Source organism: Leiobunum rupestre, chromosome 9 (assembly GCF_980474605.1).
Source record: "Leiobunum rupestre chromosome 9, qqLeiRupe1.1.hap1, whole genome shotgun sequence".
Lineage (NCBI taxonomy): Eukaryota > Metazoa > Arthropoda > Arachnida > Opiliones > Sclerosomatidae > Leiobunum > Leiobunum rupestre.
The window spans coordinates 34,500,423-34,523,437 of NC_143392.1; the positions used below are offsets into that span (position 1 = coordinate 34,500,423).

At 35.3% G+C, this 23,015-nt stretch overlaps 2 protein-coding genes across 4 annotated transcripts in view; one reads left to right on the forward strand and one right to left on the reverse strand.

Moving 5' to 3' along the window:
* The window catches only part of LOC149927231 (cytochrome P450 4C1-like), a 47,562-nt gene extending 32,695 nt beyond the window's left edge, over positions 1-14,867 (forward strand). The window contains exons 4-11 of the mRNA XM_090159277.1: positions 63-250; positions 395-464; positions 2,813-2,939; positions 8,635-8,835; positions 8,910-9,083; positions 9,143-9,209; positions 14,039-14,218; positions 14,283-14,867. Of these exons, the coding sequence (XP_090015403.1) occupies positions 63-250; positions 395-464; positions 2,813-2,939; positions 8,635-8,835; positions 8,910-9,083; positions 9,143-9,209; positions 14,039-14,218; positions 14,283-14,476 (1,201 nt within the window). The 3' untranslated portion in view covers positions 14,477-14,867. The remainder of the gene's footprint in view (positions 1-62; positions 251-394; positions 465-2,812; positions 2,940-8,634; positions 8,836-8,909; positions 9,084-9,142; positions 9,210-14,038; positions 14,219-14,282) is intronic.
* Positions 14,868-15,409: 542 nt separating this feature from the next.
* Sec24AB (Protein transport protein Sec24AB) lies at positions 15,410-23,015 on the reverse strand. Of its 3 annotated transcripts, XM_090159275.1 has the most exons (23): positions 22,823-23,015; positions 21,813-22,352; positions 21,654-21,752; positions 21,340-21,432; positions 20,642-21,192; positions 20,469-20,575; positions 20,302-20,404; positions 19,423-19,549; positions 19,243-19,352; positions 19,116-19,182; positions 18,883-19,047; positions 18,756-18,811; positions 18,584-18,685; positions 18,419-18,520; positions 18,232-18,361; positions 17,834-18,166; positions 17,663-17,773; positions 17,423-17,601; positions 17,221-17,358; positions 16,954-17,151; positions 16,779-16,882; positions 15,574-15,699; positions 15,410-15,507 (listed from the first exon to the last, which is right to left on the reverse strand). In XM_090159275.1, exons 2-22 carry the CDS (start codon positions 22,333-22,335, stop codon positions 15,585-15,587), a joined length of 3,513 nt encoding a protein of 1,170 aa, XP_090015401.1. In that variant the 5' UTR covers positions 22,336-22,352; positions 22,823-23,015; the 3' UTR covers positions 15,410-15,507; positions 15,574-15,584. The 3 variants fall into 3 exon arrangements, with proteins under 3 accessions (XP_090015401.1, XP_090015400.1, XP_090015402.1); XM_090159274.1 differs by having other exon boundaries at positions 15,410-15,699; XM_090159276.1 differs by lacking the exon at positions 21,340-21,432 and having other exon boundaries at positions 15,410-15,699.

Sequence of the window (23,015 nt, forward strand, 5' to 3'; positions counted from 1 at the left end):
TCATGATAAACTTCTGGTTGCATATTCACACTCTCGGTGTATTAATTCTTTCTCAACAATAGCGGAGGAGCCAAATGGAAGAGCAGACGAAAGCTCTTGACATCCGCCTTCCATTTCCGAGTTTTGGAAGTGTTCCTTCCGGTTATAGAGGAACAATCGCTAATTCTGATAGATAAAATTAAAAGTCTGAATGGAACAGGAACGGACATCGTTCCTTTGGTCACTCTCTGTACGCTGGACATCATTTGCGGTAAGTTGCGAATTGAGAAAACCGAATACACCAATATGTCTTAAAACACCCCTATATACGTGTTTCAACCTATTAGCTTTGAAGCGCTCCCACCGAAGTCGACATTCAGGGGCGCCCGATAATTTAATCATTTTTATATTGCAGAAACGGCGATGGGAAAGTACATAGGAGCACAGAAAAACAACGACTCGCCCTATCTTAACGGATTACACGTGTAAGAGTCTATTTTTTTACCTTTTAAATATAATTTAATCAGTTGTTTAATAAGTCATTTAGTAATTCATTTAATAATTCATTTAATGTCATTTAATAATTCATTTAGTAATTCATTTAATAATTCATTTAATGTCATTTAATAATTCATTTAATAATTCATTTAATGTCACTTAATAATTCATTTAATGTCACTTAATAATTCATTTAATGTCATTTAATAATTAATTTAATGTCATTTAATAATTCATTTAATAAGTCATTTAATAAGTCATTTAATAAGTCATTTAATAAGTCATTTAATAAGTCATTTAATAAGTCATTTAATAAGTCATTTAATAAGTCATTTAATAAGTCATTTAATAAGTCATTTAATAAGTCATTTAATAAGTCATTTAATAAGTCATTTAATAAGTCATTTAATAAGTCATTGCGTCATTTAATAATTCATTTAATAAGTCATTTAATAAGTCATTTAATAAGTCATTGCGTCATTTAATAATTCATTTAATAAGTCATTGCGTCATTTAATAATTCATTTAATAAGTCATTTAATAAGTCATTTAATAAGTCATTTAATAAGTCATTTAATAAGTCATTTAATAAGTCATTTAATAAGTCATTTAATAAGTCATTTAATAAGTCATTTAATAAGTCATTTAATAAGTCATTGCGTCATTTAATAATTCATTTAATAAGTCATTTAATAAGTCATTTAATAAGTCATTGCGTCATTTAATAATTCATTTAATAAGTCATTGCGTCATTTAATAATTCATTTAATAAGTCATTTAATAAGTCATTGCGTCATTTAATAAGTCATTTAATAAGTCATTGCGTCATTTAATAATTCATTTAATAAGTCATTGCGTCATTTAATAATTCATTTAATAAGTCATTGCGTCATTTAATAATTCATTTAATGTCATTTAATAATTAATTTAATGTCATTTAATAATTCATTTAATATTTCATTTAATGTCATTTAATAATTCATTTAATAATTCATTTAATAAGTCATTTAATAAGTCATTTAATAAGTCATTTAATAAGTCATTTAATAAGTCATTTAATAAGTCATTTAATAAGTCATTTAATAAGTCATTTAATAAGTCATTTAATAAGTCATTTAATAAGTCATTTAATAAGTCATTGCGTCATTTAATAAGTCATTTAATAAGTCATTGCGTCATTTAATAATTCATTTAATAAGTCATTGCGTCATTTAATAATTCATTTAATAAGTCATTGCGTCATTTAATAATTCATTTAATGTCATTTAATAATTAATTTAATGTCATTTAATAATTCATTTAATATTTCATTTAATGTCATTTAATAATTCATTTAATAATTCATTTAATAAGTCATTTAATAATTCATTTAATAAGTCATTTAATAAGTCATTTAATAAGTCATTTAATAAGTCATTTAATAAGTCATTTAATAAGTCATTTAATAAGTCATTTAATAAGTCATTTAATAAGTCATTTAATAAGTCATTTAATAAGTCATTTAATAAGTCATTTAATAAGTCATTTAATAAGTCATTTAATAAGTCATTTAATAAGTCATTTAATAAGTCATTTAATAAGTCATTTAATAAGTCATTTAATAAGTCATTTAATAAGTCATTTAATAAGTCATTTAATAAGTCATTTAATAAGTCATTTAATAAGTCATTTAATAAGTCATTTAATAAGTCATTTAATAAGTCATTTAATAAGTCATTGCGTCATTTAATAATTCATTTAATAAGTCATTGCGTCATTTAATAATTCATTTAATAAGTCATTGCGTCATTTAATAATTCATTTAATAAGTCATTGCGTCATTTAATAATTCATTTAATAAGTCATTTAATGGTGAAAAAGTATAAATATACAGGAAATAAATTGATAAAATTAAAATTAAATGCCCTTAATAAATTACAATTAAAGATCTAATATAAATACCAAGTCATTTTATCATAATTTAATCCAGAAAAGTTTTAATATAAATACCAAGTCATTTAATTAAAACTTTATTCAAAAAGTAGAAATATAAATACCAAGTCATTTAATTAAAAATTTATTCAGTAAAGTAGAAATATAATTATAAAGTCATTTATTTAAAACTTTATTCAGAAAAGTAGAAGTATAAATACCAAGTCATTTAATTAAATTTTATTTAGAAAAGTAGAAATATATATAAATATAAGTTCATTTAATTAGCATTTAATTGAGAAAAGAACAGATATAAATATAAGTTCATTTAATTAGCATTTAATTGAGAAAAGAACAGATATAAATATAAGTTCATTTCATTAACATTTAGTGATAACTGAACTCTTTTTTGCCAATCATTCAGAGTTTGCGAAACCATTTTCGCCCGCATCGTGCGACCTTGGTTGTGGTACAATAAAATCTTCTATCGAAGCAAAAGGGGCAAAGAATTCAATAAATGCGTGAAAGCCATGAGCGATTTCGTTCAGCAAGTAAGTTCAGCAGGAACATTTTTCCTCATCATTTAAATAAATTTACCCTTTTTATGCTGAGGAGAGGAATTATTTAAATTTATAAAGTGTAGGCAGACTTGAATAATATAATATGTGACCGTAATGCTTGAAAGGTTTACACTTTGATTGGAGGCGGAAGTTGGGAAAGGTACAAGTGGCCGTAACCTTTTATATTTGAGATTTCACTTTGGAAAAAAATAATATCATGTAAAGATTAAAACAGATTCGGAGATTTTCAAATAAAATAATTAATCAGATATTACATTCGGAATTATGTGGAATCTACGATGCATTTATTTTCCTAGATATATCGTTTAGATTAGATAGATCGTTTATATTCAATTTTAGTGGTTGATATGTTAAACAGTTGATACTACACTTTGATTTTAGCCGAATTTTGAAAACGTCTATTATTAAATTAATATAAAAACAAAATATTTTGGTACCAAACAAAATATTTTTAATAATATTAAGATTTTTAGAAAACAATGTACAGAATTACACCAAACCTGTTCAGCAAAGAAAAATGTATCAATAAATGTAAATTGCCTTATGGCAAGACATGACCTCAAATGTCAATAACTTTAGCTATAGTCGGTTAAGAACCTTAGGCGAAAATCAGTCAGACTATTTACAGTGTTTTTCTTGCCTTAATTATTATGATTAAGATTCGTACACCCGAATACATTAGCGACTAGCCCATTCGAAAAACTACTGCCCAGGAAGTTAAAAATTAATTGAAAATTGGCTCATTCTTCGAAAGGGTTCCGGAGACCCAAATCCGATGGGCTTTCCCACACTTTATACTGTTTAAACAAATTTCCAAAGAATACCAAATATAAGGATCGCCTCTAGCTTACGAAGAGAGTATTTTTCCTGTTAAGTTCGCGGCGGCCGCGCGTTCCCAGGTAGCTCGAGCTAATCCTAAACCTGTCCATTTCCATGGTCCACTTTCCCCATACAGGAAATGACCAAGTCCCACTTTCCAACCGACAAATTAGGCTTTTATTTTAACGTAAAAATGGTAAATGAAAATAATTCGGAAGGAGGGGGCGTCGGGTTTTATTCGCGGGCTGACCCTATTGGTGTGCGGGTATACATTTTCTTTCTGAGAATTTTTCTTTTTTTATTCTTTATCCAGCCAAGAATAAATATTTCCTGGTACAGTTTCGCTTTCATTTTTTTTCTTCTGGCCCTTAAATTGGGTAATTATGCGGGTCGGGGAATAACGAAAAAAATAAGACTACCTACCCTCGTTTTTCATAAATTCTTCTCCGATAAAAACAGTTTTTTTTCTTTTTTTGTTTTAAAAAACCATTTTTTTATCTACCTGCCTGGTTAATTATAAATTCACGCTTTTTTGTAATAGGTGCGAAATTTATTTGTGAGAAGGTACAATTATCGCTTTAAAAAACTCTTAATTATTTAATCTCGTTATTTTTTTAAAGCGGATATAAACAAAATTAGGTTTAAGACGACCAAAATGTTTTGAAGCGTGAAAGGAGGAAACATTATACCACAAATATATTTCGGTCTATAATTATAAATTAATTATGGGGTAAAATATAATTGAAATAATTCGAAATCACTGAAAGGTCAATCGTTTTAATGAGGACTGTGGCTAATTTCAAATTACCCTAAGGCAAAGTAAAAACATATGATCATATTTTGCGTTAGAAAATTAAGAAATGTCCCTTTTCAACGAAATTACAGTTTTAAAAATTGGTTTTCAAGATAGTATGTTTTAAATTTATGTCTTTTTTAATTGATAAGTTCGATTTTTAGACAACAAACTTAAGGCTTCAAAGGTCGCTTGATGACTTAGGCCTAAGGTGGTGCCTTGGGTATTAGCGTAGCTGATTATTATTATTATTATTATTATTATAGGTTTTTTTAATGTTAGCTTGTGGTTTTCGATTAGAAATTATGTTTATATGGTAAATTTAATTTAACGCCACATAGAAATAAAAGAGAAAAATAGCATTTCAAAATTAGGTTTAGTCGATTTATGTAATACCGAAAATGTCCGGACAGTTTTTAGCGTTGCTCCCAATCCACCTCATGCCCTAACAAAAGGTTTCGAGCTTAGGAAATATAGCGCCATCTGTCTTAATATCCGTCAATTAAATATGTGAGAAATAGCAGACGACTTTTGAATTTCTATGTTCAATTGGTTGAACTTTCAGCTGTCTAGCAGAGAGAATTTTGAACGAGCAGACAGCTTTCAATAGCGTTTACCAACTTCCTAACGGAACTCCGAAATAATTAGCTCCATAGTAACAATGGTAACCAACTATAGATATGACCACGGCCAACTTTGATGAGGCGCTGTTGCGCGAACAGCGCCTATCCAAGGTTGGACATAAGGCACTAGACACGGCATTTGACTACTAAAATAAATGCTCTGACTACTAAAATTAATCAAAATCTGGGGGCTCACTAGTCAATTTGACTAGTGAAAAACCTACCTAAATATTCATAAATAATGGCGAATATGGCGTATCATAAATGCATCAATCCCATTTTATTTAAAAAAAAATCACAACATGCTTGTAAAAAAATCAAGAGTCACTGTCAAGTTCTGATTCAGAATCTCTAAGTCAAATTAATGCGTCATTTGATGATATTATCAATGAAAATATTTCAAACTAGTCAAAGACTCTCTGTGAAAAAATTGTGATCGGCCAAAGTCAAGTAACTCAAGTGATAATGAACTCCTATTTTAATTCTGACGGGTTAAGCAAAATGTTGCCTGTCCGTCTTGTTTTTATACCCCCATTTTTACCCCCACTAGTCAATGACTATTAAAATAAATTAAGGTAGTAGGCTCACTAGTCAGGCTGACTACTAAAAAAATGTCCTTATGTCCAACCCTGGTCAGGTGCCGAAAGTGTGTAAACGCTTCGTTCCAAAACCGTCAATAAGAAAGCTCTTAGAATTCGAATCTAGGGTACGAGCAGGGTTCATAAAAGAAAAGCGGCTAAAATCAAGTGGGTCTCATGTACGAATAAAAATCTATTGGCCAAACCAGGTGACGTCACCTGTAACTTTGAGAAGGCTAGTATTTTCCGAACCCAGGGACGTCATGTACTACAGTAGAAGGCTGAGTAGCAGACCTAGAATAAGACGACGCATAAACCAAAACCCCCTTTTCGAGGCAACCTTTTCTAGTCTAAATTTTACCAACCTTGGGCTAAAACTACCATCTACTGACGCACGGGTAACTTTGATCACTCGCGCTAGCGCGAACAGCGCGTGATCAAAGCTGGATCAAAGTTGGCCGTGACTGACGTTTATCCTTCCCCCGTCTAGATTATCTTCTTAACATTGTCATAAATAATAATATAGAATAAATAAATAAATTTGTAGGCAACATAGATGGACAGCAGTGAACGAACAAATTTGAAAGTTGCATATTTATTGCATCAATATATATACACAGTTTAAAAAACATACAATTTTATAAATTTACTGATAAAAAATAAAGAGAGATTAAGAGATTTTTAAGCGCCCACATAATCTTTAAAATTTCCTGCGCAAATAAATGTCATTTAAATGTTTTTGAAACAGGCACGAGTTTTGAAAGTGCTTACGAAGAGGGGTAAATATTGGTTTACGAGAGTTCAAAAAGTAAGAAAAGCTGTATATTAACGGCATCGGGCGCCCATTTAGACGGAAACAAACACGGAAACTAATTGAAAATGCAAATACGTAATCACCTTTAAAATTGCAAATGGGTATTCACCATCGAACAAACACGCGTTACAAGCGGGGAAACCCCCCTCTCGCGAATGGTCAATTTGGGTCAACGCAAGCCGATAAAACTCGTTTATGAACTTTTCGTTGATACCGACGTCAATCAACTTTATTAGATTGTAGACTATACTTTCACGTGGCTGCTAAGCCTTTGGGTCGCCTTGAAGGTGAAACTCGAAATTGGGGGTCATTTAGAGAAACTACGAATAGGTGCCAAAATTATAACGGTTTTTCCTTAAATTGAAGAAATTTATTTCAAGCTTACACTTGATTGGCACAAGTACAAAACGCCCAGCCGGGCTGGCGAAGTCTTCGAAGCCCAGACACCATGAAGGCGAAATTGGGAACTTTAATCTTTCCTCAAAACCTTTATTGGCTTTAGGCGTGGCTCCCTGAAATATAAAATGTCAAATACTAGGATACCCCATATAATTTGCAAAGTTCTAAACACACCTGGGACTTGATGCGAGGGCTCTAACGTTAGTGGGCTCAAAATCTGTAATTTCAAGATCGTACTTAGGTTACTAAGAACGCACGACCAGTTTATAGAAGCCAGAACTATCTGGTTCAGACGAAAAATTGCAATTCAAATTAAAACAGTAACGCCATCTTTCGGGGACATATTATACGTAATAATTTAAATTCTATCAACTAGGATTAGTTCACTGAATTAAATCTTTAAATTCAACTTTTATTAAAGTTGCAATAAGTATATTAATAATTAATTTTTCGTTAATTGAATTTGGAAGTACAAAACTATATTTTCTTGTCAAAGGCTCAATAAGGGTAACTACATGTTCAAAAGATTGAAAATCTAACGCGTACGAAGGCGTACATTCCCATAGCCTTAACAATATAAACTTTGACCTCAAAATCAAAATTCAAAATTCGTAACGACACGGAGGCTGATTAGCAAAGACTATACAGGGTGTTTCAAAGGGTTATGCAAAAATTTTAAGGAGTTGTAGGGGGTGAGTTGAGAAGTATGCCTGTTTTTCCCCCATTTTCCTACGATGAGTTAAAAGAGCGCCAGAGAGCTTCAAAGTGTGGACTACTAGCCCCTGGAAGTAGGCTGCAACAAGAGCGAAACCAAGCAGCAGGGAAATGCGAACATTAAGGTTTGGGTTCGTGTGATAGGTGAAAAAGGACTTTATAAACAGCCTACTTCCAGGGGCTAGTAGGACACAATTTGAAGCTCTCTGGCGCTCTTTTAACTCATCGTAGGAAAATGGGAAAAAACAGGCATACTTCTCAACTCACCCCCTACAACTCCTTAAATTTTTTGCATAACCTTTCGAAACACCCTGTATAGATCGATTTACATTTTTAACGGGCAAAGACGACTTTCATGGGGTAAAATTCATCCGAGGTAACGTGGTGATGGCGTTATTTCTTAGTAGATGGCGCTCTGATAACAACATGACGTCATAAATTTGATTTTCAACGATTGGTTGAAAGTTTTCAGTTTTTAGTGGAGAACGGTTTTGTCGAGCTTCAAAATACAAAATTCACTTCCCTGAACCTTGATTGGATTTTTAAAATTGTATTATAGTGCCATCTATGGCGGAGCGTGTTAACTACTGTTAAAATTAATTGTTAATTTAAATTACAAAAAGTATATACTTTTAATAAGAATTTAAAGTACTATAATTTAGTAATTAATTAATAACTTTTTAAAAAAGTTTAGTTTTCATAAATTTTATAGTGTCGCCATCTATCTCAAACATTATTAAATAGGAAGGTACCTCGGGTGGATTTCGCCCCTTTTTGCATATTTCCCTGTAGGCAATATGTGAATGCGTCTATATACGCTTCGCCCTGATTAGTTCTGTATATCTGCAATGTTTTATTACATTTTTCTTGATATTATTTGAGAAACAGCTTTTTGGAATGAAATCTAATCTAAGATAACTCTCAGGTCATCCTCGAACGAAAAGAAGAGATGTTACAAGACAAAAATATGAATAAATTGGCGGAAATCGCCAATACCGCCGACGAGGGATACTACGGAGCCAAAAAGAGACAAGCTTTCCTCGATCTGTTGTTGTACCATCACATCCGAGACAACAGCCTCAGTTTGGAGGACATTGAAGAGGAAGTGGACTCATTCATGTTTGCGGTAAAATACATCCTTACCACGGATTCAAGTAAAACAAATTACCAAACATAATGTATTCCGTCTGTCTTCTTTAGGGACACGACACGACAGCGGTGGGCATAAGTTGGATGTTGTACTTGTTGGGTTTGTACCCCGACGTTCAACAGAAAGCTTACGAGGAAGTTTACGAAATATTCGGAGATGACACAGAAAGAAACGTCACCCTCGAGGACGTCAAAGAAATGAAATACTTGGAATGTGTACTTAAGGTATATCAAAATATTCGGTGTACAAAGCGGGAAAGCTGAATCTTTTTATCTCTGTCTAGGAAACGCAACGTATTTACCCTTCCGTTCCATTCGTTGCTCGCAAAATTCGAGAGGAAACTTTAATTGGTACGTCTTGATTTCTTGATAAAAACAAGAACGCGTAGAAGTAACTAAGCACTATTAAATTGCTGGCACTATGAAGTTAAAAACTGAGGGAATTTACTTGCGCCCTCTAGTGCCTACGTAAATTATGATTAATGTTTATTAAACTTATATCAGAGCGGTAGGGAAAATATCCCACTTTTGCAATTTCCAGATGGCGCCACAAGCAGTTTTAAAAAAAATTCCATTCTAAGAAAAAAAAATCGGAAACAGGGGACCATGTTATCGCACATCAGGGGCTTGCCAACCACAGGGCCAGCGGAGGCGACTTGGCTAGTAAGTTGGCCCCGCTATTTTTGCAAGGGCAGACTTTCCGCAGTTGTAGATAAAGTTGTCAGATGGGCGGTTTTCCCGCCCGATTGGGCTATTTTTCAAAGCGTTTGCGGGAAAAAAAGGCTTGGGCTGGAGCATGGCTGGAGGCGGTCTAGGGAATAATTTTACGGTAAAATTCGTAAAACCATAAACTTAGGTATCGTAAACTTATAATAAAACGGAGGGAAAGTTGAATGAAAACGAGGCGATAGCGGCATCGCTAAAGTCCACGGGGACGGGGGTCACGGGGTAAAAACTAGGGCGTCTCAAAACCCGAAACGGGCTTTCTCGACAAAAAATTGAGCGGAGCGCGCGTAATGGCTGGAATTCAAGTCATTAGTTTTTATTTCCTTTACTTTGATTCAAACATTTTAAGTGTAAGAAAGCTACATTTTATAATGGACAAAACCACGATAAAAACTACAGGGAGCCGGTAAACGATTTTCAATACATACGGAAGAAACAAGACTGAAGAATGAAGACGAAAAAAAAATTTCTTTCAAAATACGAAACGCGTCGCAATGCTGACATAAGTTTTATAAGCGAAGAAAATAGAGAAAACTGATGCTTACCTAGTACTGGTAATATAACTATAACCTACAGTGTGTCAGAATTTATAGCCCGGTGTACCTAGTAACAGAGACCATACCCACCGGAGGTCTATCATCATAGTGCCCTACGCCAGCGTCCACCTAGCCCGAACAGGTGACAAATCCAGCATGGGTAGTAGGAACCTACCACTGATGGTCGCACCTTTGACGCAAGCCACTCAACCCAGCAGTGGGATTAAGTGTGGATGCTGTAGCAACTCCAGCCGACACCCTACCTACGTAGGTAAAGAGTCAAACCCTTTGGAGAGAGCACCTAAAGGGGAACGACGAGCACACAGCAGTCCTAGTAACCCGGCACAGCTGGCACCGGAGATCCCGGTGTGACCCGACAGCACGCTACCCAATCCGCCGAGGCGGCCAGTTTGCACGGACCCTTTCCGTTAGCCTGAGCCGAAACTCAGTTTCCAGCCCCTACCTGACCGAAGTCGGAGGTGGAGATAGGACCATTTGACCAGAGCTAACATCTCACAGTGCGCCACCGCCCTTATGGGTTACAAGAGCCGGACCCCGACTCCCCGGTAAAGCCACCAGTTATTGCACACTCTGACCCGTTAACTATAACATACAGCTCTCGCCCATAATGTGAACGAGTCGATGATGGAATAAAAAGTGCGGAAAAGAAGTTAAGGTCAGTCAGGGCATTTGAGTTTTCCCCTCTTACCAATGACAAAATATAGGCCTAACCCTAAACGGGGGAACTCTCTTTCATACCCATTGAACTGGTACTTTTCCACTGTTTCACAATGTGTTTCAATTGGCGACAACCAGGCGACGGTCATGTGGTTTTGGTTAATTTTTTTCTGTAGGCAGAGACGATAGAAAGAGGTAAATTCCAATGCTCTCCTTCTCTTGGTTCCTCGCGATATTCTCGTTCTATTGTTAGAGGCTAAAAAGGGGGGAAGGAAGCGTTTATTTGCTCATCTCCATTTACGCACTCCCCTTACGCTGCGCGATGAACAGCCGACAGACAGAATCTTTTCCATTGAAGTTGCTGTAGCTCCCCTCCATTTACGCGCCCCCTAAAAACGGACGGACAGCACGACAGGCATCTTTTCCATTGAAGTCGCTGAAGTGAGAGCTTCGCTCGCTCCGCTCAATTACGTGTGACTACCCTAATATTAGACCACAACTCTGTTTAAAACAAAAATTACTTGTTATATAGTAATTATTTGACCGAAAATTATCGACTCTATGAAATTTTCCACCCTATTTTGTGAAAATATGCCTATAAAATGGGCAAGAATAGACCCATGTTGAAAGTTGGGGGGCCGAAAATTAACATTTTTACCTGGCAACTCAGCATTTGGACGGAACATCCGTTTCCTTACTTCCGCCTGTATATTTCAATGGCGGTCACGTGGTTCAAAACGTCACAAACAGGATGTTCCGTCCAGAGGTCTCACTTAAGCCTCGTCTGCGGCCCCTCTTTTGTTATGGGTCTATTTGGGCTATTTTTAGAAAAAAAAATTTTGACGGTGGCCGCTTTTTTGGGCTAGTTTAATTTCGTATTGGGCTGCGGGGCGTCACTTATACCTGGCAACTATTTGTAGTTCACTCTTGAGTCTTGAAGGAGAGAAGCTGTATTCTGGAGGCGAAAAGGGGCCTCGAAGATTGGGCTGCGATTGGTTGAATCATGAGATACAGTGTCCATGGTTGAATATTTTACCATGGAATGTAGATTAATCAACCCATGATGCTAGTGTTTACGTGGGGCTATGATCGAATAGCCATCTATCGTGCGCTTGGTAGACTAGTCTCAAAATATTTTTTTTTGGAGTCGCACGTACTCGTTAAGTTTTAATGGCTTAGAAGTGTTTTGAACTAAAGTTGTAGAGTCGAATTTTGTTAATTCAATGTATGTGTATAAATTCCTGAAGTTTTAAAGAGCTTTTAACAGGGGCGTATTAACCATTAGGCAGAGTAGGCACGTGCCTAGGGCGGAATATTTCTAGGGGCGCCAAAACTCTAAAATTTACAGTCCGTGCTCTGATAAAGCCCCACGGTCCAAGTACTTGGCTTGCCCCTACTTACAAGGAGACGACCCGAGGTGTTACACACCGATTTTGTTCAAACTCGGGGGACTGGTAGACCTTCATGTAACTTGAAAAATCCTAAAGGGAATTTATTCAATGGGCAATGGTTTTGTCATGACAAAGAAAAATGTTTTTGACAACATAAAATAACATGGGATTTTGACCGATTTCCCTGTGAAAAAAATTAAAAAAATTGATAAAAAATGTGACTAATTGATTTTTTTCGTCAATTTTTATAATTTTTTTTATCATCTTGGTATTTTAATTTGTTTTCAATTTTGTAAAATGTTTCACAGGGGGGGGCCCTTGGAATCGGACAAAATCCCATGTTATTTTCAATGGGAAAATTTAAATTTTAAGTTGTCAAAAACATTTTTCATTGCCACGGCAAAACCGTTGCCCATTGAATAAAATCCCTTTAGGATTTTTCAAGTTACATGAAGGTCTACCAATGCCCCGAGTATAAACAAAATCGGTGTGTAACACCTCGGGTCGTCTCCTTGTTAGTTGACCAACCCGTTAGACAATGCCCAGGGGCGAAAAATGTTTCTGTGCCTAAAGGCGCCAAAAGGGTTAATCCGCCCCTGGCTTTTAAGTAAAAGTTTCTGAAGTTTTAAAGCTGTTTAAATTTTTTGATAAATTAAATGTTTGATCTACTGGTTGGTACCGACCACAAAATGCACATTATACACACGGTGATGTACTTTTATAGTATCTACCGTCAGTGGCGTAAATAGCGCCCCCGCAGAACTAGGGGCCCCCAAACGTTTATTATTAAAATTGGTGCTATTTAAAAGGGCCCCCGAGTCGTTTTTCGCGGGGGGGGGGGGCGGAGTTCCTAGTTACGCCACTGTCTACTGTTATGTCATTACAATTAATTGCTTTTAACCATTTACTACACTTTTCCAAAATTAACGAGATTCCTAGTTTCCTACCAGGCTTTGGTACTGGATTAAAAAATTCATCTTTGTGATAATCACTCTTATACCGTTTATAAAGCGATAATACTTTTTGGTTAAAAATACGACTAAACATGCGACACTCTTGTGTTTGTTTTTCTATCTCGCGGAATTTTTTCGAACGTAACAAGGTATGTGCTTATAATTTTTTATTTGCCACGGTGACCGCTTTCGTAAAACGTTGGCACGCTCCTGTCCTGAATTAATTCAGATGTATTGATTCCCCAAAAAAGTAAAGCTTTTTTCGATCCCTTTACCAACTAAAAAACTAAGAACTCACTCTGCGCCAATGGGAAAATATCACAATATTTAAACGGATAACAGGGGAGTGCAAAACGTTAGTAGCGACCAAAAGGGGTGCTCAGTTTAAATCCCTTTATTAATAAGTCCAAGCGCATATTGTTATTAATACGTCCTTGATTAAAAGCCCAAAAATTGCGTTTTTGTCACTTGGGAAATTTTTTAATCTAAACATTACACTTCAAAGGTGTTACTTTTTCTTCAATATCAGTGCTGTAAAACGGAATTTGTCCAGTGGAGGTCCAAAAGGGGTTAAAATTTAGTACCGTCAAAGCTACGCCCAGGGGGATTGACAGGAAAACTAACAACTCTAGCTCCGCCACTGCGCCAAATGTACATATTTAGCCTAAAACATTCTTCCAAATTTTAGTTAATATAAGAAGCTTTAACTAAAAATTACTTTAACTGATATTTGAAAACCGAGTTTAATACTTCAATTTCATAAAAATTAACAAAATTAAGCCTGAGCCTATTAGAAAAATTAACAAAATTATGCCTAAGCCACATTTGTGATTGTATGAGCTTCACCTACACTACCAACAATAAATTTTTTTGACATAACATAATTATTTTTTTAGCCGGTTACAGAGTACCGAAGCATTCCACTGTCTTGGTATTTTCTTACATGATGCACCAAAATTCCAAATACTACTCAGACCCTGAAACATTCAACCCAGAGCGTTTTAGACCAGAAAATTGCAACGGTAGACATCCCTTCAGTTATGTACCATTTTCAGCTGGTCCTAGGAACTGCATAGGTAGGCACCAAGCAGTTAGACATTTGATAAAAAACACTTTATTCACTTGTTATTTTCCCTTAAGGTCAAAAGTTTGCCTTTATGGAAGAAAAAGTAATTGTAGCCAACATTTTACGCCACTTTGTCGTTAACTCATTGGATCACAGGGACAAGATCCATTTTACGATGGAAATGGTGTGTAGATCAAAGCACGGACTACGCCTGTCTTTTACACCCAGAATTCCTGGTTCTAATTGCAAAATAAGAGCTGAAGGATAATGTCTGATTAGCTCATCAAAGCGCGTGTAAATTTTAATCGTTCAATTAACAATCCCAACGCATAAATGAGCTCCTACATCCTGGAGCTTTATAAACATTTTTTAACATAGCACAAACTCATACCCCTTGCAGACCATAGACAGTGAACTTTTTATAATTTCTGGATCCAAACAAGGTCTATGACAGACCTAAGTTGTTAAGAAACGGGTTCATTTTTAGACAAAAGTGTGATAACAATACCACTCCACCATTACAAACAAAAATCTGTAAACTTATTTTGGTATGCAACACTAGTCTTAGTATCTAAATATTACCAATTTATTTGTGTATTACCACATAAGTGATTTATCTTTTTTTTTTCTATAACGAATGTATATAATTATATTGAACAGATATATTTGCTCAATAAAAAGGTTATTTTTATACGCAATGTTTTTACCTTTAAAATTTTTTAATCACCCAACATTTTATTTTCAAAAATTTATTTTCACATTTATACGACTAATTGATTGTTCACAAACAAAAAAATTGACCAAATTTCATCAGCCAATAACCTTTCTTATTTATAAGGGCCTGCTCTTTTTTTTAAATTTGAGAACAATATTGGATAAATATTTTTTTATATATGTAATAGTATCAGTGAACCCAAAGAAATGAAAGATTGCCACAATTAAAAAACGGCAATTTAGCTCGGCTTCTCTCTCCCGATACGCACTCCTGGCAGGATTTTAGAGAGTTCCTCCGCGCACGCGTGATTTAACTTTTTTTTAAAGATTTAACTAGCTACAATTAAATATTTATTTTTTGAAAACAATTATTTTCTTTAATAACTGGAACCTATGTTGTGGTAAGAGGAGAACTATTTACGCTTCAAACCATTTCTTTCCGATCAGTCAATGGTTTATAGGCTCCGATAGTATGAAAATGTTTACTGATAATTGTTTTTTTTATAATCCAGGTAAAAGATTCGTCCAGTCATTAAAGCGCTAAACATACTCGCGAATATTTACTGATGAAGAGCCTTCGCGGTTCTAAATAGTTTCATTTATTTTACAACATGAAAAAACCCCTAGAAAATTTTACTTTAAATATATTACGTGTATTAGAGTCACTTTGAAACCTGCTGTTTTAGATGCTGCAAGAATTCGTAATACGAAAACGAAGATTCTGATCGATCGTCATGCATTTGTTGAACGAAAAGATGTTTCATTTTACTGTCTTCCCTAAATTCAAGACATACAAATTAAATGACAAAACATTTTAGAGTGAACGAGCTCCCTTTCCCCAAACCATATGATTATCTTTTTGAACGCAAAAACTTCCTCCCTAACAATGTCTTGACTTAACAAACTACATTAACAAGGATACCACATGGGAGGTGGTTATTACCAATTTGGTTTAAATATGTGGATTTAGTGGACTAAGAATGTATTTATTTATTAATACATAAGGAGAATGATATCATTTCCTAGTTTCCCCATGCACAAGAGGGGTGGTTAGGACTTTCGCCTATGCGTAAGTAGAAATAAATACATTGTTGGTAGACCTTCGGTAGTAATTTGAAAAATCCTAAAGGGTGTAGTTACAATTTTGCCATAGCAAAGTGAAAACCAAACTTTCAATGTGATTTAACATGAAATATACAGAAAAAAATTAAATATTTTGCTAAATTAATAGATGGGTAAATTGGAGAAAAATTGGGAAATGATTTAATTTAATAACAAAACAGAAGTTCAACATAACTTTCCCCTTAAGGAATTTGCAAGTTTCATGTTCTACTTAAACCCAAAGTTTGAGCAAGATTGCTGAGAATTACCTTAAAAAACTTACTAATAACTCATACCAATAGATCTTCGAGCAAACAAAAAACGCGAATCTCTATCTATCGAGTTATTACAAAGTTTTTTAATTTCTTCAAATTTGTTTAGGGTTTAGCTATATTATCCCTTTTAAATATGGACTAATCTACTTTTTCACGTATTTTATCATCCTTCGCACAGTCCAAAGGTGGTTTCTTCTAACTTAACTAGTTGTTCCTGATTGGTCAACGATTTTAATTGTAGAAAATGAAACCAAATCCATCAGTTACATAACGTAGTGTGCCCTAGCTGTTTATTGTCATTGGCGGTTCATCAGTCCACTATTTCCTAAGCTAAGCCTAAAAGCTCGAAAGCTTGATAAAATTTTAAAGCTCAGCTCGATTCTCGAAAAGTGAAATTTTTCATACTCCAAGCTTGGCTCGAAACCCAATCAAGGCTCGCACATGCCTAACTAGAGTAACAGTGAGGAAAAAGTATATTACCTTATAATCATTAATGGAGCGTGGAATGGCCTTTGGCTTAAGATCCAGGAAATGAAAGTTCGTAACCTATTATTTTCTGGGCACTCCAATTCTGGTATCTCACACTGTATTAATAAAATTAAAATTGTTATAGCCAATTATAAAATTAAAATGGGTTAAAATAAGAATCGCTTACCAATCCTTCCTGAATGTTATGATAATTCGGTACCCCAAGAACATTAGCGCAAAAATGATCACTGATGGCTCTGCCAATGTAAAGATACATGCACTCTAACGTATCCAGCAAATAAGCTCCATGTCTGTCAACCTTCTCGAAAGAAAGTTGAAGTAGTGGGGGCTGCGGTATAACTACATCATTCTCATTCAAGGCATTCTAAAGATATTAACATGGAAATTAAAATGCAAGACGAAATAAGTCAAGTAACAAAAAGTTAACCATTACATTATCATCTAAAGCATGAACAGGATATAAATTAGGATAGATATAATTGAGTAGGTAAGCAATGGGTAGTGTCTTCATTTGCTCCATGGCAAACACTCTATCGTCCAGTTTTGTACTAACAGCGACCCTGAATGCAGGCTGAAAATAAACAAAGTTCAATAAATATTACGAGATTTTATGTAATTATGATGGTGCAATTTACATGTTTCAATAGAGCAATAGCGTAGAGAGGCACTAATCGAACTGAAAAAGGAGACATTAAAGCTCCGGCTGTTTGTGACGCTGGCAATGTTGCTTTAAAAGCACTCAGAATATCTATACAGGCATTTATTAAAGCGTCTCTCGCATCGGATAAAGATGAGGTTATACTTCGGTCAACAGCTGAAATTGAATTAATTTCAGAAAATGGGAAAAGTTTAAAGCGTGGCCAATAACCATTTACCCATTTTGGACAATAAACCAACAATGGCGTGTTGGTCTGCTCCTCCTAAAATTTCTGTTAAATTTGGCGAAACAGGGAGGCTCAGAGTATGCACTCTAATTCGTCTTTCACCTAGAAATTAAAATTATGTTAAATAAACTATGGCATGAGATTTAGACAATTGTGGTTTACCTTTACTAGATGTATAAAGAACAGCTGCTTGAAAGCAGACAACATTGGATTCCGTTAGGTTCTCCTCAATAGAAATTTGCATTCCAAAGCCATTGTCAGGGTTGATATTGGGCAAAGAGAGAAGATCGGTAGATCGCACAAAGAAATTTCCATGGAATGTGTGAATTGACAAGCCTCGAGTGCACCTAATCCTCATGACTGCTTCGAACCCAATCTTACGAGTGAAGTAACGCCTCAAATCATTCTCATACCTTTCAACTTGAAGATTGTTTTGAGCCCTGTGGTATCCCGGATAGTAAAACATGCAGCCAGAGGAAAACTTTGATACGCAAGCTAAAACAAACCAATGGAATTCCTTAAGAATATTTATTTATTTCAAAATATTAGTTCACTATTACCTAATGTCGCAATATCAGCATACTGAGTGCTTAACAAGAACAGGTCAACAGCAACTTGCTGCCCAGAACAATCGAGAGCCAGTTTCTTATAGAAATCACTGGCTGGACCAAGGCATTGATTATTTATATCCTACAAAAATGGTCTTAGTAAGCTATTAATTCCAAAGACACATTCGAAACACTTTACTTTGGCTGCTCTTTGATTTGGATCTTCTCTGGGCTTGAGGGCTCCCGGACCAAGGTTTGGTAATGTGGATTGCATTACGGTTACCCGACCTCCAACGGGGGACTTGAAATTACAAGTAAGCCGTTACGAAAAGAATCAACATTTTGCCAAAAGAGCAGTTCCTACCACCATCTTGAATGCGGCTTGAAGAGCAGCACCCAAGGCACTGTTGGTGTCATCATTATGAGCGAATTTAGTGGGCAGTTCGGTTAACAACTCTTGAAGGAGCTGCAATAATCGGCTTGGTTATAGCAAGAAACCAAATTAAGAGTCTAAAGTCATGGTTCTTTTTAATTACCGTTTTATTCTCATATAGATTAACCAATAAATTATCCGGTAGAGGAACAAACATTTCTAATGAATGTAAAAAAAAAAATTTATTTGAGTCCAAAATTTATTTGGAAATTTATAGCATAAAAACGTACCGTCAATATCCGATACAACCAGCATATGGGGGCGGGTCATTCCCTCACATAAGCTGTAGAAATGAATTGAACTATCATACGTAATTATTCCTAATCTGGTTCTAGCATCCCCGGGTAAGTTGTCTATTTCCTCTAATAAAATTTGACAAAATGCTGATAGGTAACCTAAGAAATGATTCAATAATCATTAATTACTTTTAGTGTTATATAAAAAAGCCATCTTCAAAACTTGCCTGTTTCTATAGCAGCGTGAGATACATCTAACAAAAACAGATATATCGCAGGTTGAGGGGGTCTAAGCTAAAAATGTAAAGAAAATGTAATATTCCATTGCTGATCAACATTTTTCTCTAAACTCACCATGTACTCAGATGGGGCTATAAATTCTATTGTGGCATTCTTAATTTCGGGTCTCCTAGTTGGATCACCAAAAGTCCCGCTCGCTGGATCAAAGAAAAACTCTTCGGGTACTAAAAATTGGTATCAAAGTTTTAATTTACAATCCAAATGTCAAAATAACTTACTTTTTTCAATTCTTACAATCATTTATTCTATAGCAAAGATTACACTTCCATCTTCTTTGGTCAACGAAGGATACAAAAGGATTAATATAGGTCCTACAGCTCCGACATCTTACTATAGTGTTACATTGAATTACGGGAAGATGCTAAAAAAAATCAAAACTTAATTTATAACTTTATCGGATATAAAAAACGAAGGCAAAATATCAACACAATTTTTTTTTGTGATACTTTAGACATTTCTGTGTCAAAATTATTAAAATATTTTTATTTTTCAGAAATGAAAATTCACGGAGCCACCCCAACCCCATTCTGACTAATCATGATGGGCTGTCTAGCATCGTGACTTTGATGACATATTACCAAGAAAAAATAGGAAATACTTTTTGCCCACCCAATATTGCACAAAACTGAAATTTTCATGTACCCTACTATACCACAAACGGCAAAGTAACGCTAGAAAACGTTAATTTTTGTTAATTTTCAAAAATTAATATCTCCGCAAAATAATTTTGACACAGAAATGTTCAGTATCATCTAAAGTCATAAGCCTATCAACCCTAAGTTTGAATCGAAAGGCAGTGTTGGTTCAAGCAAACGACTGGCGAAAGTACAGCACTAAATCCACCCGGTGGCAATGCATGATGCCAGCTGCTTTGGTAAGAGAGAGGTGCGTAGAGAGAGAAAGGGGGAAGGAAGAAGCTTCAATTTATCTCTATCAGGTGCCAATACTATCGCTTGATTTCTTCTTTTTCACCCGTCCAGTGGTGGTACAGAGGGCGCTATGCGCGTTTCAAACTTAGAGGTTATAGGCTTATGCTAAAGTATATATATAAAAAAAAACTGACATGCGTTGATATTCATATAAAATTAAATATTAGGTAAAACCTATACTTACGCTAACGTCTTTAAAGGGATGAATTAAAATACCAAGTGGAAGCCTTGATTTTTGTAGTAAAGAAGAGTTTTCAGGGACTTTGGTTAAAGTGCATCTAAATATACTGCAAAAAAAGAGATTAATTCACCGCTAAAAAGGGGTTTGCTACGAAGCCGCTAAAATCTTACTCTGGACTACAATTTGCTTTCTCTTGTGGCAAGATTGGTTTGGGAGGATGAACAGGCGTGGGAGGAAGAATATGACGGTCTTGCAGGAGATTTACACTGTCATTTCCCTGTTAAATCAAGAAAAATTAAAATTTCACTTGCAAATGTAACAATTTAAAGATGGCTAAACTGACCCACATCCTTGAGAAGCTATTATGAACACTCATTCCAGCCATTCGGGCATGTAATTGAGGGTCATACCCTCCGGGAACTCCACCAACAGGCCCTTCAGGACCAGACATTTGAGGTCCTGGAGCATTAGTGTAGTTTGGCCCACCGTAGTTGTTACCATATGGCTGGTTCATTTGAGTCATCGCGGGTGCCTGACTAGATGGAGTTGGATAACTGCTTTGACTGTACCCTGTCTGTTGCGGATACCTCGGTCTCTGAGTTGGAGCCGATGGAGCGTGGGGCAAAGGTGGTGCCAATGGATTAGGAGATCCTTGAGATGATTGGTTCTGAGGCGTAATTTGCTGTGGTTGATGAGTGATTGGCGCCGCAGGATGGGTCATATAAGAAGGGGGAACCATAGGCCGATATTGAGGCGTGCTGTTGGGAGGTGGTGGAATGCTTGGAAAGGTAGAAGGGACACTTGTTGCGGGAGCCATCCCAGTATTTGGAGGAGATTGGGGACCAGTTGGGGGACCAGCTAGTGATTGGAGATTAGTTGAAGAGTTAACGGGACCTGCAATAAAATGATTTAGCTATTCAAACAGGTGTGATGAACTTAAAATGCGCAACACATAAAAGTTACAAAAAAAGCTACTATCGTTACAACGAAAGGGTGAGTTTAGATGAAAATAAAAATGGAAGATTTTGCGCAAACACCTACTGGGCCTAGGTGATGGAAACTGTCCTTCCATGCTGTCATAGCTTCGATTGGGTAAAGGAGAAGGGTTTCTCGAGGAGCGTGCAGAATTTGGTTCTATTAGAAGAAAGCCGTGACACATTATTATCGCAAACATCACATAGATTTGAAAATTAGTAATCAGTACGGATAGAAAAATTCTACAAAAATAATTATCATGCTTAGCAAAAACATAACTTCATAAACACTTAATTACTGGAACATTTTTATAAATCAGTCTACCAAGAGGAAAACTAAACTGAAATGAACACCATAAAGGAAAAGAATGAACATCTTACCAGAGGAAGTTTGTAAAAGACCTTGGCTACTTGTCCGTGATATGGACCCTGGCGGTACATTTTGATATGGTTGCTGCATGTATGGTTGTTGCTGCACACCTTTATTACAATTATCATTGTTCAATCAATTCAACAAATACTAAATAAAAAATGACATACCATCTGGTTTAGTGCCAGGAGTGGTAGAAGGCACAGAAGAATAAGAATAAGGAGTATTAGCTGTGGGTACAGCTGGCTGGTAGGAAATATTAGGTGGACCTCCCACATTATGGGGTCCCATTCCAGGTAATGACTGCGGATGCTCCTGGGGTATCCAATTAGGTTGATTTACACTAGGGACACCATTCACGCCACTATAGTTATTAAGTCCGTTGAAGTTATTGGGAGCAGCGTTTTGCATTCTATAAGGTCCATTTTGAAATGGTCTCCTAACATCACCATTGCTAGTTAAGGGTGGTTTTACTCCATCATTTTCAATAGTCCCTCCTAAAGAAGGGCTGTTCAATTTTTCCGCGTAAGGCGTACCTCCGATGCTATTTGGGGGTGGATTTGGTGAACCGTAGGACTGAAGAGGTTGGGGCATTCTGGCTGGTGGTCTTGGTGCCATCATATTTGGTCCTGGCGGAAATCCAAGGTTTGGAGCCATAGGAGGACTCCTAATATTTGAATTTTGTTGGGCCATTGTTTGGTGTAAAGTGCCTGTGGAATAAAACAAGATTTAATTTAGATGGATTAAAAATTTTAATAAAATACCTTTGGCTATCATGGCAGAGTTTCTTATCAAAATACATTTGTAATGTAATAAACAAACCTCTCCTTAAATCAACACAGATACATATTGGAGTTAACCAAAAAAATAAATGGCTTTTTGCCAACATACTTATTCATTACAAATCTAAGAAGATATAATTAATTTTAGGCATTAAAATGGACCCTATGACTTATATTTTACATTAGACCTTTCTATTATCCACGTATGCAGAATATGTTAGAAATTTCTAAAAATGTACGAAGTAAAAAGAAATTGAAATCACTATCAGGGACGAACCCGAAGCCTAGGCCTAGATTAGATACAGACATTGGCCTAAATACTTGACTAGGAACTTCATTGAAATTAACAGGGGTTGCTATTCCGAAATACTTAGGACTTTGTAAAATAAATTCATTACCTTTTATTTACAAACTTGGCAATTTCTTAAAATATAATTTATCTAAATAACTAAACTTAAAAATTAAATATGATAACGAATTAAATTTAAAAGGCGACGTAGCCCAAGGCCGAAGGAAAATCATTGAAAAATTCAACCATTATTAAAACTGTTACGTAGAAGATTATCAACATCAAGGCGCCAGCGTAGTGTC

Excerpts from the sequence above, each read along its gene's own strand:
- Sec24AB (XM_090159275.1), bottom strand. The coding sequence starts at position 22,335 with ATGGCCCAACAAAATTCAAATATTAGGAGTCCTCCTATGGCTCCAAAC. Across the intron at positions 20,405-20,468 it reads AAAGCAAATTGTAGTCCAGA|TATATTTAGATGCACTTTAA; the intron begins GTAAGATTTTAG and ends CTTTTTTTGCAG. Across the intron at positions 18,362-18,418 it reads CAAATCAAAGAGCAGCCAAA|GATATAAATAATCAATGCCT; the intron begins GTAAAGTGTTTC and ends CCATTTTTGTAG.